The sequence below is a fragment of the Kogia breviceps genome, chromosome 14 (genome assembly GCF_026419965.1).
Source record: "Kogia breviceps isolate mKogBre1 chromosome 14, mKogBre1 haplotype 1, whole genome shotgun sequence".
In the NCBI taxonomy this organism is placed as follows: domain Eukaryota; kingdom Metazoa; phylum Chordata; class Mammalia; order Artiodactyla; family Physeteridae; genus Kogia; species Kogia breviceps.
The window spans coordinates 22398409-22417732 of NC_081323.1; the positions used below are offsets into that span (position 1 = coordinate 22398409).

The 19324-nt window shown below is 46.2% G+C and overlaps 2 protein-coding genes and 1 long non-coding RNA gene across 5 annotated transcripts in view; 2 read left to right on the top strand and 1 right to left on the bottom strand.

Moving 5' to 3' along the window:
• The window catches only part of SLA2 (Src like adaptor 2), a 24619-nt gene extending 18723 nt beyond the window's left edge, over window positions 1–5896 (top strand). Inside the window, exons 6-8 of one of the 3 annotated variants that reach the window (XM_059038098.2) lie at window positions 1896–2045; window positions 2806–2938; window positions 3346–5896. In XM_059038098.2, the coding sequence (XP_058894081.1) occupies window positions 1896–2045; window positions 2806–2938; window positions 3346–3511 (449 nt within the window). In that variant the 3' untranslated portion in view covers window positions 3512–5896. The remainder of the gene's footprint in view (window positions 1–1895; window positions 2046–2805; window positions 2939–3345) is intronic. The other 2 variants (XM_067012196.1, XM_067012197.1) reach the window with 2 other exon arrangements.
• RAB5IF (RAB5 interacting factor) lies at window positions 4512–13647 on the bottom strand. The gene is made up of 4 exons (XM_059038106.2): window positions 13302–13647; window positions 11659–11762; window positions 6298–6427; window positions 4512–5064 (listed from the first exon to the last, which is right to left on the bottom strand). The coding sequence occupies exons 1-4, from the start codon at window positions 13413–13415 to the stop codon at window positions 5023–5025; spliced, it is 390 nt and encodes a 129-aa protein (XP_058894089.1). The 5' UTR covers window positions 13416–13647; the 3' UTR covers window positions 4512–5022.
• A 136-nt stretch (window positions 13648–13783) lies between these two features.
• Window positions 13784–19324, top strand: part of LOC131741318 (uncharacterized) — a 29075-nt gene continuing 23534 nt past the window's right edge. Inside the window, exons 1-2 of the long non-coding RNA XR_010836336.1 lie at window positions 13784–13866; window positions 15200–15291. This is a non-coding gene — a long non-coding RNA (uncharacterized lncRNA). The remainder of the gene's footprint in view (window positions 13867–15199; window positions 15292–19324) is intronic.

Consider the following 19324-nt stretch of genomic DNA (forward strand, 5'->3'; position numbering starts at 1 on the left):
ACAACAGGGAGGGGCCCGTGTACTGCAAAAAAAAAAAAAAAAAGTGCATAGTAAGCACTCAATAAATGAAAGCTACAGATAGCTTTAAATAATTAGATAGTAATAATAGATTACTATTATTCCACTAAGTACCCTCTTCCCATTTGGCTTTGATGAAGTGTTAAGAAATGAATCCCACTTTACAGTTATAAAGAGCACTCGTATGCATCGTCATCTGCTGAAAACTACTGCTGGAGGCCTGATTTTATATAGTTATATAGTTATGATTTTATATAGTCTTTTCTCTCTATTCATTTTTCAACCACATGCTTTTCTTCTTCTAGCCAGTTATCCTTTTTTTAAATTAAAATTTTCATTGAAACCTATCAAACTGTACACTTTAACATATGCATTTTATTTTATATAAATTATACCTCAATAAAGTTGATTTAAAAAACTAAACCAGGGAGTTCCCTGGTGGCCTAGTGGTTAGGATTCTGGGCTTTCACTGCCGAAGCCCGGGTTCAATCCCTGGTCTGGGAACTGAGATCCTGCAAGCCATGCAGCATGGCCAAGAAAAAAAAAAAAACTAAAACTAAACTGGAAAAATTCTGTCACTTGCATCAGTGAATATAATATTCATGTATAGGTTTAAGGCTAATAACAGGGACTTCCCTGGTGGTCCAAGTGGTTAAGACTCTGTGCTTTCCACTGCAGGGAGTGTGGGTTTGATCCCTGGTTGGGGAACTAAGATCCCAAATGCCGTGTGGCACAGCCAAAAAAAAAAAAAAGGCTAATAATAAAACCAACATCCATCCATATGCCTACTTACCAGCTTAAGAAATTGTGCAACAGTCCCTTTGAAGCCCTTTGCCTGCTTCCCTGTGTTAATCAGTTACTTTTCTTCATAGTTTTTTCTTTTCCTGGTTGTGCCGGCTCTTAGTTGAGGCAGGTGGGTTCCTTAGTTGCAGCAGGTGGGCTCCTTAGTAGCAGCTCACCAGTTCCTTTTAGTTGCAGCACACATGCTCCTTAGCTGTGGCATGCAAACTCTTAGTTGTGGCATGTATGTGGGATCTAGTTCCATGACCGGGGACTGAACCCGCTTCCCCTGCATTGGGAGGTGGATTCTTAACCACTGTGCCACCAGGGAAGTCCCTTCTTCATAGTTTTGCCATACATGCATCCCTGTGCAGTAATCTTGGCTGCCTCTGAAATTATTTAAATAGAATCATACTGAACGTATGCTTCTGTGACTTGCTGTTTCTGCTCATTATTTTAAACATTTATCTATGCCTATGTGTGTAGTGGTTATTAACTTTTACTGCTGAATAGTGTTACATTCTAGAATCTACCATTCTCTCGAGTCCATATGGGCTGTTTGCAGTTTTGGGCTTTTCTGAACAATGCTGCTATGAATATTTTTGTTCATGTATTTGCAAGGCATTATGCTGGGATGGAATGGCTGGGTTGTGAGGTATGAGCATATTCAACTCGACTAGTTAATGCCAGCTGTTTCCAAAGTGGCTTAAACTAATTTATCTTTCCACCAGCAGGGTAAGAATTCCTCTTTCTCCACATGCTTGCTGACATCTACTGACACATTTTCACATCCTAACACTTCTGCCCACTTGAGTCTTTATAATAACAGCCAACACTTAATGCTCACTTAAACTGTGGCAGGCCCTGTTCTGAGCACTGTGTGCGTGATCTTGTTTCCTCCTCACGAGAGCCCTAGCTATGATAAGTGTGTTGTCATTTATGAGCAAGAGAGCAAGTCTTTGTCCCTCCCTTCCCCCTTCCCTCGTCTGCGCCCAGTGCCCACTCTCTGTGGCCATTTCATGTCTTCCTTCTCCCATCCTGGGCTGAGCTGGGTCCCAGCAGGGCCTTAATCCCACCCCGGACGCTTTCCTTCTCAGGCTGTTACTCCCTGTCGGTCCGCCTCAGCCGCCCTGCATCCTGGGACCGGATCAGACACTATAGGATCCAACGCCTTGACAATGGCTGGCTGTACATCTCACCACGCCTCACCTTCCCCTCACTCCAGGCCCTGGTGGACCATTACTCTGGTACGGCCATCCCCTACCTCCACGAGAGCAGACTGGGATGTGGGTCTGTGGGGAAGTTAGTCATACCCTCGGACACTTTGCCTGCTGGAGAATATCTAGGCAGAAGAGGGACCTCCCCTCTCTCCATGCCAGTCCCTGTGCCAAGAGAAACAGCCCGGGAGTCCCAAATTCATCTCGTGCCAACAGAGCCACGGAGGTGACCCGTGTTAGTGCAGGCCAGTGCCTCACCCAGCACTGTGGTTCTGAGTCAAAGTCCCCAATGGCTGGCACAGTTCTCTCCACAGGAACTAGGCCCAGAGCTGTCGCTATTGTGGAATTCAGTTGATTCTCAGCATTTTCTGGTGCCTGTTCTGTAACCGGCACTGCAGCCACTACAGCAGAGTGTCAGAGAAGCAGAGACGAAAGACGACTGCTGGGAAAACTGATGGGGGGATTTCAGGACAGTCACTCCACGCAGCAGATACTGACCGAACAAGTAGAGACTGATCATCCCTTAGCTTTCTTCTTTCCAAAGCACTTTTCTAACTAGAAACTGGGGCTCAAAGAGGTCCATCAACTTACCCGAAATCACACGGTAATTTAAGCCTCCCGAAATCTAGCCCAGAATGACCTTGGACTGCATGTCAGCTTCCAGATGAACAGCTTGGGGCTCACGCTCCCACCTGCCAAGTGTGGAAAGCTGTCAGCCTGAGGGTAGAGTTGTTGGGGAGGAAGGCAGGGCTGGAGTCAGCTACGTTAAGGGTCTAGGTCTCTTCCTCAGAGCTGGCGGATGACATCTGCTGCCTACTCAAGGAGCCCTGTGCCCTGCGGAGGGCCGGCCCACTCCCTGGCAAGTCCATACCTCTACCTGTGACTGTGCAGAGGACACCACTCAACTGGAAAGAGCTGGACAGGTGAGAAGCCCCTGGAACGTGAAGGCAGAACAAACGAGAGTTAGAAGGACCCACCCCTGGGAACCCAGAATGGGCTTGTCACCTTCAGGGACACCTGGGAGCCAATAAGTGTTGACTGAACTCAGGCCAGCCCAGGCTCAGCAGGTCTGCTGGGGGTACTTAGCAGGGAGGCCAAAGTGGGCATGGATATGGGGTATGCCTGGGCACCAAGGTGGCCACGATGGAAGGTCAGACAAGATGGGGTACGGCAGAGAGCACCAGTCCCGAGTGAAGTCAAGGGGAGTCTGATCTGACAGGGAACAGGGAACCACTGTGTTTTTCAGCAGGTTTTGAGAACAGGGAACCATGTGGTAGGCGCAGGGAGGAGGCTGAGGCTCCCTGATGCAACTCGTTCCCCCTCTCCACAGCTCTCTCCTATTCTCCGAAGCATCTGCCACAGGGGAGGAGTCCCCCCTCAGTGAGGGACTCCGGGAGGCCCTTACCTCCTACATCAGCCTGACTGATGACATCTCCTTGGACGATGCCAAGGCCCAAAGCAGAGGCCGAAAGGGGAACCAAGGCTGCAGCACCTAGAACCCCAACTCAGCTCAGCCTGACTGAGCACCCCAGAGGCAAAGGCTGTGCAGAGTGAGGGGAGGGCTGGGACACAGAGGCACAGCCAGAGTCCCACCCCAATCCTCTGTTCCTTCCTCTCTCAGCCCTAGGAAGTCACCTAACCTCCTCCCAGTGCCATGACCCGACCTACAGCCTCTAGTTCAGGTAAAGACGAGTTGAGAACAGGGCCAGGACTCGAGAGAGACTAGATGTCCTCGGCGTGACCAGCCAGCTCCCAAGTCTGGGCGTCCCAGTACCACGCCCCTCCCTCTGCCTGCTGAGTCTCATTCTACCCCCCACAACCACTCCCACAAAGCAGAGAACGCCCACTAGCATCAGGAGAAAAAAATAATCATTTAAGGAAAACTGACCAGTCTCACTCAGAATGCCACCACACCTCAGAAGGTAGAACTACGGCCTAGAAGGGACAGGAAGGAAGAGGGGGATGGGTGGCTTAAACGGCAGCAGAACCTGGGCTCTCCAGCTTCCACCTGACCGCCATGGCAAAGAGCAGGACCTCTGACAGTCCAGGTCCTCCAAGTCCCTATTAAGCCCCTTCTCTGGACAGTCCTAGCTCTCAGATCTTGCATTTTGTGGCTCATCATTTGAACCTGGCTAAGCTTTCTCGGCTACAACAGCCTTGCCGTCTTGTAGCCAAATGCAAAGGACACCATCCGAGCGCAGCACGCCGCAGTGAGCTTAGGCGTGTCCCTCAGTGCTGAGCGGGAGCATCAGGGCATCGGAAGGTGGTAAGCCCTCCCTCCACAGAGTCAAGGCCACAGCCCACACCAACTCCAGCCCTTGATTTCCCTGCTGCACATTAAGGGAAAGAAGCCTGGATAGAGCTGTTAAGGGAGCAGGGAGAGGAGGAAAAGGGAAGGGGGAAGGGGATGGGAGGGCACCACCTCTACTGCTCCTGTTGGATTCTGAAGCTAGAGGTGAGGTGGGAAAGGCTTTACCAGGTATCACCAACAGGGGCTCAATTAAAGATGTGATTTATTCAAGTTTCTGGAAAACATTCTACAATGAAAACTGTTATTAGATGCTGCTTGTACTGTGCTATGGACCACGCACATATTGCCATACTGTTTTCAGAAGACTTGAAATGCCAATGTTTGATATAGTTCAAAAACCGTACACCTGATGGAAAAGGAAGACAATTTAATGTTTCATCCGGATCCAGAGGTGCACCAAATTAAAGGACAGCTCCAATCGACCAACAGGTGTTTCATGATGGTATCCAAGAAGAAACGGTTGGTGATGGACAATTCAGAAATGCTTCCCCAAAAGGTGGATGGTTCTTTAAAAAGTTTCAGGTCACAACCCTTGCAGAAAACACTGAGGCCCAACACACTGATTCTCGCTCGGTCCAGGAAACAGGGGTCTTCCAGGTTCCGCGTGGCTGGGGTGCCCCCCAACAATCGTGTTTCTGTGGTGTAACTAAGAGGGTCCTTTGGACCAGACAGGGAGCAGGTGGGGACTGTGCACCGTCAGTCATAGTGGATGGCAGTGTAAAAGATGATCCAGATGACCTAGAGAGGAAACAAGCAATGTTCATGGGCTCCCTCACCAACAGGGTCAACACAGGCTCTCATTCCACAAAACAAAAGCATCCTAAGAATGTGCGTACAATGTACTTCCCGGGGGCTATCCAATGCATAAGTTGCTTGGGGGCTTACATAATTTCACTGACATCAAGCTGTCTCTAACAGAGCCCAGGACCACCGTCCTGTGCTCCCAAAGGGACCCTGGATAAGTCTCTCCCCCTGCCAAACAGAGACCAGAGTGCGAGGGCTTAGAGTTATACGTGTGGAAATGATACAGGTAAAGCAAACTGTACTGCTAGTAAGTGTTAGCATTAGCAACAAACGTGAAAACAAAACTACATCATACCCTGTCAGCTTCATATCAAATAAAGCAGAGATTCTCAAACCTGACTCGCCTTTCCAATCTTGTGGGCTCTTTAAAAACATACAGAGAGATGCCTGGGCGCCACCTCCCAGAGATTCTGATTTCGTTGTTTGGGCTAGGTTCTATAATTTTTAAAAAATAACTTTGAGATATAATTCATATTTCATGAAGTTTACTCTTTTAAAGTATACAATTCAGAGGTTTTTAGTATATTCAGAGTTGTGAAAAACATTTTGGAGCATCTGCGTCACCCTGAAGACAAAATCTATTCCCATTGTCAATTACTTCCCATTTCCCCTCCCACCCCTGCCACTGGCAACCATTAATCTACTTTTTATCCATATGGATTTGCCTACTCTGGACATTTCACATAAATGGACTCATACAACATGTGGTCTTTTGTGTCTGGATTCTTTCACCTAACATAATGTTTTCAAGGTTCATCCTTGTAGCATGTACCAGTTCTTCATTCCTTTTTATGGCCAAGTAATATTCTACTGTATGGGTATAAAACATTTTATCTAGCCATTCATCGGGTGACAGCTGTTTGCATTTTTTGGCTGTTATGAATATATTTTTAAATGTTTTCCAGTTATCAACATGCAGCCAGAGTTGAGAATTAGCTGTAGAAACTGACAATGAGCTCTGGATTTGCTCACCACAGGGAGACTATACAGTGTATCACACCACATCTTTTGGGACATTAACTCAAGAAAGGACATGCCCTCCAGCCTCCAGAGTCTTGAAAAATGGTACCCAAATCACACACTGTAAGTCAATCAAGGGACTCCCCTTGAATAACTGACATCTCAGGAAATGACAAAACCTGCTGTGAAATTATCAGCTACACATACCATGAACAAGGCAAACGATGTCATAAACCCTTCCTTTGTGAGCTCCCACGTGCCGCCATACTCTTCCTCATCTATCTGTAGGTAGTTGCTGAAGTAGAGGTACAGGACACCTGCATTGATCAGGCAGAATCTGGAGCAAGGGAGAACAAGCACCAAACATAAACTGTAAGCTTGGAAGACTGAGAACTCCCACCAACACAGTCCAGCTCTATCAGGGCACTTGCTGTTGCACAGTTAACTCTATTATGGGGGCAAATGAAATAATACATAAAAACACCTAGGCCCTCAATGGAGCTGCCCACTTGGTTGTGCTAGAGACTTTAAAAAGGAGCAACTCTTTTTAGCTGACCAGCAAAAGCAGAAATAAAAATAAAGCACATATAAGTTCTCCAAGTCCCCTTGAAGTAAGACAGAAGGCTGCTTGCTGAACAACCCCAAATAGGTACAGTACCTGACATGGGCCTCCAGGTAGCTCCAGCTTGGGGGACGGGGGGGGAGGGGCATGGGACAAACACGTTTGTTTGTTTGTTTGTTTGTTTTCCGGTAAGTGGGCCTCTCACTGCCGTGGCCTCTCCCGCTGTGGAGCACAGGCTCCGGACGCGCAGGCTCAGCGGCCATGACTCACGGGCCCAGCCACTCTGCAGCATGTGGGATCCTCCCAGACCGGGGCACGAACCCGTGTCCCCTGCATCGGCAGGCGGACTCGCAACCACTGCGCCACCAGGGAAGCCCCAAACACATGTTAAGCTGCTGCTTCATGGCCTAGTTGAGCAAGCAAGGACACAGAAAAGCAGCCTCTGCATAATTCCCAACGGGAGACAATTTCTCAATGTCCACTGTCTGCTACTGCACTTGATGCAGAGGTGAACATGACAGTTCCTGCCCTCAGCTCACCACCTGTTAGGGGCCAGAAACAGCAGTCAGAGTGGAATTGAAACCAGAGGTTTGTGAGCACTTCCAGGAAGGTCTCTGACCCCTATCACGTATGATTTAACTGATGCAGGATCAGAATACCATGAGTAGTATAACACATCACTCTGCTCTACTGATCTCTTGGTACTGTCACTATGTAAAAGTAATATTCATAAAGTGATCGAAACTCTTTATGATCTTTCCAGTTACAGCACCTAATCCAGTGGGGGACTATATGCCGTAGGCCACATCCCTTCTGAAGGCTGCAGTAGAAAATGGAAAGAGAACAGGTTCCTCCTAGCAGTTAAGTGTGGGCTGGTGTAGGGCAGGGCAGTACGATGGCAAAGAGGAGTGTAAATCGGTATTTGGGGGGGAGGGGCAGGGAACAGACCCTGAGGCTGTCTGAGCAAGGTAACAAGGAGGTAGGGTGTACATACACCAGGAAGTCTAGTTTGTGAGTAGTCAGAGTATGGGCTTTCTCGTGAGTGGAAGGAAAAGGAGCTGGGAGGCTGGTTTAGTCCCGTTTCAGGACATAAGTACAAATAAAGTTTGAGGACAAGGACTGGGAAAATGGCTGAATGGGGAGGCAAGAATCCCCAAAGGCTTCAAGCCTAAGGACCTGGGAGAACCATGGGCCCAGTAACACAAGCAGGGCTTCAGGAAGGACAGATGGTTTTTCTTGGATTTCACACGAAATACAGTCCTTGGCTTGGCTATGTCATGGCCATATCCTGATCATCTACTAGAAATCTTGGGACCCAGCCAATACGGCCACCTCCCTCTGACAGGAGTTCCATTTTGGACAGGCTGAGTTAGTGGCTCTAGACAGAGCCTACTATCAGGACTTAGCAATGTCACTCTGGGGTTCAGCTAAAAAGCTAGGGCTGGACAGTGACTGGAAACTTACAGTCTCCAGCTGTAAAGTGGCTGCTTAGTGAGATGAGAACGGGAAATATTAGAGAAAGAGATAAAGGATGACAGGGAGAGAGAAAAGGGCTGACATAGGCCCTGCCTTCCAAGGTGCACACATTAAATAGAAAATTAAATAGAAAATGAATTCACAGACACAAAGGCATTTAAAAGTCTGGTGTACAAGGGGGAGGGGTCAGGAAAGGACTGGAAAGGCTCACACTGAGCTTTAAGGATGGGCATAAATTCTGTATTGGAAATGGGAGAGAATGACATAGCAAATGGGTGGGCAAAGAAATGAACATACTGGGGACTTCCCTGGCAGTCCAGCGGTTAAGACTCCGGCTTCCATTGCAGGTGGGCAGGGGTTCGATCCCTGGTGGGGAAACTAACATCCTGCATAACGCATGGGGCAGCCAAAAAAAAAGACTGACTCTCAAATGGATTTTTAACAATTCTATCTTAAAAACTCTAGTCTTAACAAAATAATGAATCTCTAACAAATACTGACTTCAGGGCTGGAAGGTAATATATGACTCTGCTTCCAAGGGGCAATGGGAACTCGTTTCAGCTTTTCAAAAATTTTAACAAGCATTCACTGAGCACCTCTTAATCATGTGCCAAGCTCTATGAGAGACAGAGAGGCAGAAAGGGATGAACAGAACCCCTCCCCAATAAGGTAAAACCTCGGCAGACAGAGCAGAATCACACTCAGTTCCCAGGCAAATTTTAAGTAATGAGACCCAAGGAAATGCCTTTACCTTAATAGGCCCTAACTGGTGGCCACACCAGAAATGAAGAGAAGTCAAGTGGGGGTCCAGACAGAGGGCAGCGAAAACGGGAAATGGGGAGGAGACGGTCACCACAACTGAGCAACAGGCAGCTGAGTCAGACAGATGGAGGAAAGGGGGTGTGTGTAGAAAAATCAATGTCCTTGGGCACTTTCCAAGAGCTGGGAAAAAGGTGCCAACCAAAGGAGGGAAGGGATTCCTTTGGAGTGAGAAAAACTGGCTCTGGCAGGACAGTGTGGGACTGAACCCTAGAAAACAGGCAGCCCTGAGAAAGTGGCATGATGGGTAAGCCACTCCAAGGTGAATTCACTGCAAACACCCTGTTTCTTGCTTTCTCAATAGCCAGCCATATTTTATCACTCTTTGTAAAGCTAATCATATGATTGCAGTGAACCACTTATGGAGTACCTATGATGTACTAAGCCCTACGTTTAGCAGTTTACTTGTATCATCTCATTTAATTCACAAATCAATCTCATGAGGAAGGCACTTCTTTACTGCCCCCATTTTAATGAGGAAACTAAGTCTCAGAAAGTGAGCTCCAAATTATGTAGCTTGAAAGTAGCAGAGCTGGAACTTGAATCCAGAGCTTTCTAGAAAGTTAAAAAAAAAAAATCTGTTTGGGCAGCCTTACTCATTTGCCACAGTGGGAAGGATACTAGACTAGCTCTAGTCTTTGCTATATTATTTCCAGATTGGGTGACTTCGGAAAAATCCCGTAGGCCTCCTACAAGACGAGATAGGTGCTGGGGGTTTGAACCAGTGTTATCCTCTCCTAGAAAAGTGATCTGGGGAAGACAGGAGACTACCTTTTGCCTTTAGATTGCCTTCTGCCTTCTCTGGCATTTTCCTTATATCTGCCTTTTTTCTCATAGACAGCTAAAACTGGGTGACCAACATTCTAAAAATGTATCTACATACCACTTCCACCCTGAGAAGACCTCTATGAACGCCAGGTCCTGCCTGTGTCTCATCACCCTCAATGAGTCCTCATCAAATGCCCACTCTGTCAAAGTCAGTCAGAGGATAAACTCTTACGGTTTCCTTGGGCAAATGCTTTGCTCAGCACCATAAATCGAAAACCTCTTTAGGGACTTCCCTGGTGGTGCAATGGTTAAGGATCTGCCTGCCAGTGCAGGGGACACAGGTTCAAGCCCTGGTCCAGGAAGATCCCACATGCCGCAGGGCAACTAAGCCCCATGCACCACAACTACGGAGCCTGCACTCTAGAGCCCTCGAGACACAACTACTGAGCCCATGTGCCACAACTACTGAAGCCCGCGTGCCTAGAGCCCGTGCTCCACAACAAGAGAAGTCACTGCAATGAGAAGCCCGCGCACCTCAACGAAGAGTAGCCCCCTCTCACCACAACTAAGCCCGCGCTCAACAAAGAAGACCCGACGCAGCCATATACATACATACATACATAAATACAACAACAACTCTTTAGTTAGGAAAGGGGACTGTACATTCCTTTTGGGTTATCTTCTGAAAAAAACAGACAATTCAAATGAGTTTGAAACGATTTCACATTTTTCACCCCAGAGTAAGGAATAAGAGATGTATGTGATCACGGTTAAAACAATATATGTGATTTTCCATGGGTGAGTATGACAGTTTGTATTCCCAGAGGCCTGCCTGTCCATTTCTACTATAACTTGCCCACAACTCCTATCTTAAGATGATTCTGGGACTTCCCTGGTGGTCCAGTGGTAAAGAATCCACCTTATAATGCAGGGGATTTGCGTTCAATCGCTGGTTGGGGAACTAAGATCCCACATGCCATGGGGCAAATAAGCCTGCACGGCACAACTACTAAGCTCGTGTGCCTCAACACGAGAGCGTGCCTCAAACTACAGTGCCTCAAACTACAGAGCTCACATGCTCTGGAGCCTGTGCGCCACAACTAGAGAAGAGAAAACCCACACACCACAACGAAGAGCCTGCGCACCGCAACAAAAGATCCCACATGCCTCAACGAAGATCCTGCGTGCCACAACTAAGACCCGATGCAGCCAAAAATAAATAAAATAAAAAAATACATCTTAAAAAAAAAGAAAAAGACAATTTCCACAAATCCTATTAATTCAACCTGGCGGGCATTCAGACTTGCTCTCAGTGAATGGTTAACAAGCTGAGCCACGACTGGGAGCTGGTGTCAACTGCTGCCACAGGCACACAATAAAAAACTGAGGGCTTAATCTCCTACTTTTTCACTGCCTTTAAAATGTAGGCACCTGGGACTTCCCGGGCAGTCCAGTGGTTAGGACTCTGTGCTTCCACTGCAGGGGGCATGGTTCTATCCCTGTTCAGGGAACTAAAGATCCCGCATGCTGCAACACGCGGCCAAAAAAAAAAAGGAGGGGCCTAAAACAACTTCTGCCAAGTCCAAGATTCAGGACATCCAGCACAGTGCACAAGGGAGTGGTCATCAAGTATTAGAAACTCTTCCACTTTCCAAACTTCCACAGACAACAAAGGTCATGTCAAAATTAGATGCCTGCTGCCAACAGGCAATATGGCAACCTCTTGCATGAGGTCACTATGGACGCATGAATGAATAAACTAACCAGGATCTTCATAAAGGTAATACATGCCTGACCCAAGCTGCTCCCAAGCCTGTGGAACTGACGAGTGCTGTATCAGACCCAGGAGTGCCATCATGGGGCCAGTTTTTTTATTTAGTCATTACACACACACAAACACACACACACAGGGAACAAAACAAAACAAAAAACCCAAGACTTACCCTGCTATTCCCAAGAAACCTCGCAATGGTAATACTCCCCAAATGACACCTAGGACCACAGCGATGATCTGTCGGAACCAGTAGATCACATCTAAAAATTCATCCTGTAGAAAAGAGAGAGAATGTGTGCATAATCTGGAGTGGGTGCCACAAGAGAGCCTCTTGTGATAGGTGAGGAACAGAAAAGCTTTCTGCTAAACTCATCTTCCAGAGGAACTTTCCCCAAAAGCAATGGTATATGGTTCTTGAATCTCCACATCTTCTTATACTAAAATGTAGTTTAAAAATGATGCATTTAATTATCTTATGTGATGGCTTCCAGGGCGTTGTGCTCTACATAAAAATTTTTAGAAAAATCATTTACTTTTTTTTTTTCAGAAGCTACAAAAATGAAATTGCTGTGATACTAACTGAGCTACTGGCCAGTTATCTGACCTGGAGAGACATGAACAGACTATCCACAGGCAGAAGGGTTGACTGTTAACCAATTCAGTACCACCTTCCCACACTCTGAATTTTGAGTAAGTCACAAAAGAGAAAAGAGATTAGAAACAAAAGTGCAGGAGGCAGGTGCCAGCGTATCTAATTTTCACACAAGAAACACGGAAGACTCAGGTTTCTGACCTACCCTGGACTGCAGAAACCAGTCCTTACACAAGGAAGGAAAGAAATGACACAGCAAATCAGAAAGATATTACAAGAGCTGGGCAGCACTGGGGGCAGGACAAGGGCACCTTAAGGAAGTACCTCCCATCCCCGCCTTTACAGGAACTCTAGGAAAAACTACTTCTGCTGAAAGTAACTGATAAAAAACTACTTCATCAGTCCAAAAAAAAAAGGGGGAAAGACTGCAAATCTAACATTCTTTTCAGGCCAACTGGAATCAAGCTGATCTTCTGAATGCGTGTGACCAGTAAGGACATCTTTAAGTCCCCCAACCATTCCTCACACACATTTGGTGGTTTCTCCCCCACTCCCTCGCGTGTGTACACACACACACACACACACACACACACACTCACCCCTGAAAGGTGGTCTCAGTCTCCCCTCTCAACTCTCACACTTATTCTGTTTTCTCATTCAACAGTAAAGCACTGGCAGCTCACCTTTAGTGAGCCTCGCCATGTGCTAAACGCTTTACCGGACCACGGTACCCCACTTCAGAGTTGTTCGGAGACTTGAGTGAGATGACGCACAGAGGGCTCCCAACACACAGCAAGTACTCAGTAGAAATCTGTTACCGTTACTGTTCGTGCTAACCACGGTGGTTAAGTAATTAATTCGACAAGGTAAGTCACTTACTCAAGATCCTACTAGGAGTAAAAGGCGGAGATCGAATCGAATTCAGCTCGTTCTCGCCGTTCAGGCACCCGACCTGCCCGCGGGGGGGGCAACTCCTCCGCCCCCTCCTTGCTGCTTCCCGCGTGACCCAGGCGACTTCACTCTCAGGCCACTCCGTAGTGAGCCCGAAGCCCGACAGCCGGGCCCTCCGAGTTCGCCCCAACACCCTTGGGCCACCCGCCCCACCACCCCGAACACTCGGCAGCGCCCGGACGGGGGCAGGGGCAGGCTCGGGCCTGTCCATTCGTCCCCAAGTCCCAGCCGGTTCCTCGAACGTGCGCCCTCGCCAGGCCCCACCGCACCTTGTCCTCCCAGGCCGCGTCGCTCCGCAGCACCTTGCTCCAGACGGAGACTTTGAGGGCCCCGTTAGCCAGCTGCGGCTGAGGCGGCTCCTCCTTCCGCCGCCCGCCGCTCATCCTCCCGTCGCGCCGCCCGGGCCGGGCCTGGGGCGCGCGGGCCGATCTAAAAGAGGTCGGGATCTGGGGTCGCGGGTCACGGCGCACGGGGCGTGGCGGTGGCGGCGGCGGCAGCAACAGGATCAGCTGATCGGTTCGGGGCGCGCCTGCGCTGGCCCCACTTACCCGAACACCCCGGCTCTGCTAGCTCGGCCGAGACCGGGAGCGCGGAGGGCGGAACAACGCAGCCCCGCGCGTCCTCCCGCCGACGTGCCCACGCAGCCAATCGGTGGCCGCACAGACGTCTACGCGGAAGCGCAACCATCTCTTCGGCGCAAGCGCTCTACGCGCGGGGAAGTGACGGCACGCTTCCGCCAGCCCCGCGGTAGAGTGAGAGGGAAGGGACAATCTTGGTGGGAACGGCGACCCAAGCGCGAGGAGGTGCTGCGAAGAATGAAGAACAGTGGCTGAGGTGAAAGTAGAGGTTGGGACAGGAGCGTCGTCCAATCCATCACAGCTTGTCCCGTCGAGCAGCGGGGCAGAACGAGGCGCAGAACGCGGCGCTGCCTTCCCCGAGGCGTCCTTTCGAACCCAAACCTTGCTCCCCGGCAGCCCCAAGTTGCCCTCAGGATTTAGCCCTTGCTCGTTTTCTCCCCTAACCCTTCTAGTCCCGTAGGACCGTGTTCACAGAGTTAACTCTTTTCTGTAATAACTTAGTGTCTCCTCATGCCTAGCACCCTCTTTTGACAAATGTGAGCCCTGAGATCCAAAAAGGGGAAGTGATTTTCTAAGCCTGTATAGCATGTTGGAACCAGCTGAGGACTCCTCGGGGGAGTAAAGTTGCGAGCGTACTTCATTGGCTATCAGAAGATCTGGGTATTCATCTATCGTGGCTCTATCGTGGCCTCGCTATGGGCTTGGTTAGTGGTTGGCAAAGTGTGTTTCTGGACCAGCAGCAGCTGCATCACCTGGGAACTTGATTAGAGGTTCAAATTCTGAGACCCCCATCCCAGACCTACTGAATCAGAAATTCTGTGGGTGGGGCCAATAATCAGCGTTTCAGTAAGCCCTCCCGGTGGTGCCATGCGCACTGTGCTATGTAGCAAGGCCCATCATCCTACGTGGTGGGTTTATATAGGCAAAGAAACTTGCTCAGAATCACTTGACTGTTACCTGGGTTTGTCTGACTTCAAAATCTATACTCTGGGGAGTTCCCTGTTGGTCCAGTGGTTGGGGCTCCGCGCACTTTCACTGCCATGGCCCCAGGTTCAATACCTGGTCAGGGAACTAAGATCTTGCAAGGCGGGCGGCGAGGCCCCCCCCAAAATATATATATATATATATATCCGCTCTTTTTTTTTTTTTTTAAATCCGCACTCTTAATCTTACACTTGAAGTCTTAAGGAATATCAATAAGGTCAGAACATCCTTTGCATACCTGTCAACGTTCAGGTGTAGTTCTCCACCTTAGCTGAACAATGGCTTTTTCTAGGAAACTTTTTAAGAATACCATAGCTGTTGTTTTCTCCCACAACCCAATCCCAAGATCCTGTTTCAGTAGGTTGAGTGGGGCTGGACCCCAAAGATGATACACGCTTCAACAGACATTACTTTGTCTGGACCTGGTGGGACAGCCATATACCTGACATGGACGTACAACTTTAGTACTAACTTTCCCGTGGATCTTGTTCTTATCAGCCCTCCCTTCTCTGAACAGTTTCTCTCCCATATGCAAAACTGTGGTAAAGCCTAACCAGCTCACTCCAGTTTGGATGTGCACCACTGATATAAAGCCTATTTTATAGATTCCCTGGTGGCATGCAGTGCTGGAGACAGACAGATCATTCCGTCATAGAATGTTGGAAAAATACCTAGCCTGGAGTCAAAGACAGAAGAGGTAAGTTTTTAGTCTGCTGGGTCTGGTGGCAAAGGTTTGTAACGGGGAGTTTGATCTTGGGGGTTAGGGAAGACTGAACTCTGAGGGAAGAATAGGAGTTAAGAAGAGGGAGAGGGAGGGGAAGGGAAGAGAGCATTCCAGGAGATGAAACCATGTCGGCTAATGGTGAGGTATAAAGCCTCAAGTTGGGGAAGGATGAGGAGAATCATGCTGAATAATTTTTTTCCAGTGGTATAGAAAAATAATTGATGTACATCACTGTATAAGTTTAAGGTCTACAGCATTATGGTTTGACTTACATATATTGTGAAATGATTACCACAGTAGGATCAGCTAACCTCCACCTTCTCAGATAGATACAATAAAAAGAAAAGAAAGAAAAATCTGAAAAAGGAAAAAAAAATTCTCCTGTCCTGAGAACTCTTAGGATTTACTCTCTTAACTTTCCTATACATTGTATGGCAGAGTGTTAGCTATAGTCATCATGTTGTATGTTACATCCCTAGTACTTATTTATCTTATAACTGAAAGTTTGTATCTTTGGACCACCTTTCTCCACTTCCCTTTCCCCTCACCCTCTGCCTCTGATAACCACAAGTCTGATCGCTTTTGCTACGAGTTTTTAAATTTTTATTATACTTTTTAAGGATTCCACATGTAAGTGAGGTCATACAGTATTTGGCTTTCTCTGTCTGACTAATTTCACTTAGCATAATGCCTTCAGGGTCCATCCATGATGTGGCAAATGGTAGGATGTTCTCTTTTTTATGGCTGAATAATATTCGTGTATGTGTGTATGTATGTATCTCACAACTTCTTTATCCATTTCATCCATTGATGGACACTTAGTTTGTTTTCATGTCTTGGCTATTGTACATAATATTGCTATGAAAATGGGGGTGCAGATATCTTTTTGAGGTCGTGTTTTCATTTCCTTTGGGTATATTATCAGAAGTGGAATTGCTGGATCGTATGGTAGTTCTATTTTTAATTTTTTAAGGATCCTCTACGGTGTTTTCCACAGTGACTGTACCAATTTACAATCCCACCAACAGTGCACAAGAATTCCCTTTTCTCCACAACCACGCCGGTATTTGTTATTTCTTCCCTTTTTGATGATGGCCATGAAGAATTTGTTTTTATCCCAAGCGTGGAGGAAGCCACAGAAAGGATTTTAGCAGGGAACACTTCACTTTTCAGGTTTGCATCTTGACAAGATCACCCTGGCTGCTATTTGAAGGACTGGATCACAGTGGGAGACTAGTTTTTAGATAAGATTTTTGTTTTCCTCTTTTTATTGGCTGTGTTGGGTCTTTGTTACTGCACGGGCCTTCTCTAGTTGCGGGGAGAGGGGCGCTACTCTTCGCTGTGGTGTGCAGGCTTATTGCAGTGGCGTCTCATTGCGTAGCTCGGGCTCTAGGCGCGCGGGCCTCAGTAGTTGTGGCGCACGGGCTTCGTTGCTCTGTGGCACGTGGGATCTTCCCGGACCAGGGCTGGAACCCATGTCCCTTGCATTGGCAGCCAGATTCTTAACCACTGCACCACCAGGGAGGCCCCGGCAGACTAGTTTAAAGACTTAAAGTTACCCAGGTGAAATTTGGTGGGGGCAGTGAAGATGGAGAAAATTGGAATAAAACATAATAAATAATGATAATTATTAAATTTTAATAATTTTATTATTAAATAAATTTAAATAATAAATTTATTAGTTAAATAATAATAAATTTATTGTTAATTATTAAACTTATTATTAAAGTAATAAAAGTTAATTCTTTTTTAAAACTTAAAAAAATTAAAAATTTTGCTATAAAATATACATAACAAAATTTGCTGTTTTTAAGTCTATAGTTCTGTGACACAGTGAAGTACATTTACTTTGTAGTGTGACCATCACTACTATCTATTTTCAGAACACTTTCATCTTACAAAACTGAAATTTGGTGCCCATTAAACTATTAACTCCCCGTTCTCCCCTCCCCTCAGCACCTGGCAATTACCATTCTACTTTCTGTCTGAATTTGGCTAAGTTCCTCATAAGACTGTAATCACAGTGTTGTCTTTTTTCTAACTGGCTTATTTCACTTAGCACACCATCTTCAAGGTTCATCTATGTCATAGCATGTCAGAATTTCCTTCCTTTGTAAGGCTGAATAATAGCTTTGTTAAATGTCCATGGTATATACATTTTATTTATCCATTCATTTGTTAAGGGACACTTGGGCTGCTTCCACCTTTTTGCTATTGTGAATAATGCTACAGTGAACAAGGGTGTACAAATATCTGTTCATGTCTCTGCTTTCAGTTCTTTTGGGTATATACCCAGAATGGAATTGCTGGATCATATGATAATACTGTTTTTAATTTTTTGAGGAATAGCCATACCATTTTCCATAGCAGTTGCACCATTTTATATTCCAACAGTGCACAAGAGTTCCAATTTCTTCACATACTCATCAACACTTGTTTTCTGTTTTTTTTTTTTTCTTTTAACAGCCAACCTAATGGGTGTGAAGTGGTAACTCATTGTTTTTGATTTGCATTTCCCTAATGATTAGTGATGTTGAGCATCTTTTCACGTGCTTGCTGACCATTTGTATATCTCTTTTGGAGAAATGTCCATTCCACACCTTTACCTGTTTTTGAGTCTAGTCTTTCATTTTTTTGTTGTTGAGGTTTAGGAGTTCTGTGTATATTCTAGATATTAATCCCTTATCATATGTGTAATTTGCAAATACCTTCTCTGTCCTGTAGGTTGCCGTTTTACTCTGTTGATAGTGTCCTTTAATATACAAAAGTTTTAAATTTTAATGAAGTGAAATTTGTCTAATTTTTTGTTGTTGTTTCCTGTGCCTTTGGTGCCACATTCAAGAAATCTTTGTCAAGTCCAATGTCATCAAGTTTTTCCATGTTCTAAGTGTTTTATAGCTTTAGCTCTTACGTTTAGGTCTTTGATTCATTTTGAGTTAATTTTTTTATATGGTGTTAGGTAAGGGTCCACCTTCATTCTTTCAACATGTGAATATCCAGTTTTCCCAGCACCATTTGTTAAAGACTCTCCTTTCCCCATTGAATGGTTTTTGCACCATCATTTGACCATAGATGCAAGGGTTTATTTCAGGGCTGTCTTTTATTCCATTGGTCTGTTTGTCTGTCTTTATGCCAGTACCACTCTTTTGATTACTGTAGCTTTGTAGTAAGCTTTGAAATCAGGAAACGTGAGTCCTCCAACTTTGTTCTTATTTTTCAAGATTGTTTTGGTTATTGGGGATCCCTAGAGATTCCATATGAATTTTAGAATGAGTTTTTCTATTTCTGAAAAAAAAAAGTTATTGGGATTTTGATAGAGATTGCAGTGAATCTGTAGATTGCGTTGGTAGTAACAATATCAAGTCTTCTAATCCATGAGCATGAAATGTTTTTCTATTTATTTGTATGTTCTTTAATTTCATTCAGTGATGTTTTGTAGTTTTCGACATATAAGTCTTTCACTTCCTTGGTTAATCCCTAAGTATTTTATTCTTTTTGATGCTATTGTAAATGGAATTGTTTTCTTATTTTCCTTTTCAGATTTTTCATTGCAGAAACAGAGTTGCTTTATGTGTGCTGATTTTTGCGTCCTGCACCTTTGCTGAATCCATTTGTTAGTTCAACAGTTTTTTGTGTGGAATCATTAGGGTTTTCTACATATCCGATCATACCTGCAAACAGAGATAACTTTATTTCTCCGCTGCCGCCCCCCCCTCCCCTCCCGCAAAAGTTAATTCTTTATATGTCATATTGTATCATATTTTGAAGCTCTGCTCTTAACTCCAAGATTCTGTAAATTTGTGTTTACATGGGAGGAGAGGAGAGTGTCACTGAAAGTTGTATTTGAAAAGGTGCTTAGATCCTGCCCAAGGTCACACAGTAAAGTTAGAGGTCCAACAGGCATCTGAAACCTCATCTGTGTCCCTCCTCTTAGCTTTCTAGGAGCAGACAAAGCCAAGCTGGCAGCCTGGAAAGCCCTTGCCGAGAAGGTATTCATGGGACTGAG

Bases quoted from the DNA above. Each gene is read 5' to 3' on its own strand.
- RAB5IF (XM_059038106.2), bottom strand. From the start codon at position 13,415: ATGAGCGGCGGGCGGCGGAAGGAGGAGCCGCCTCAGCCGCAGCTGGCT. The intron at 11,763-13,301 runs GTGCGGTGGGGC...TCTTTTCTACAG, and splicing joins ACGCGGCCTGGGAGGACAAG to GATGAATTTTTAGATGTGAT. The intron at 6,428-11,658 runs GTAAGTCTTGGG...CCCTTGCTCCAG, and splicing joins GGTTTCTTGGGAATAGCAGG to ATTCTGCCTGATCAATGCAG.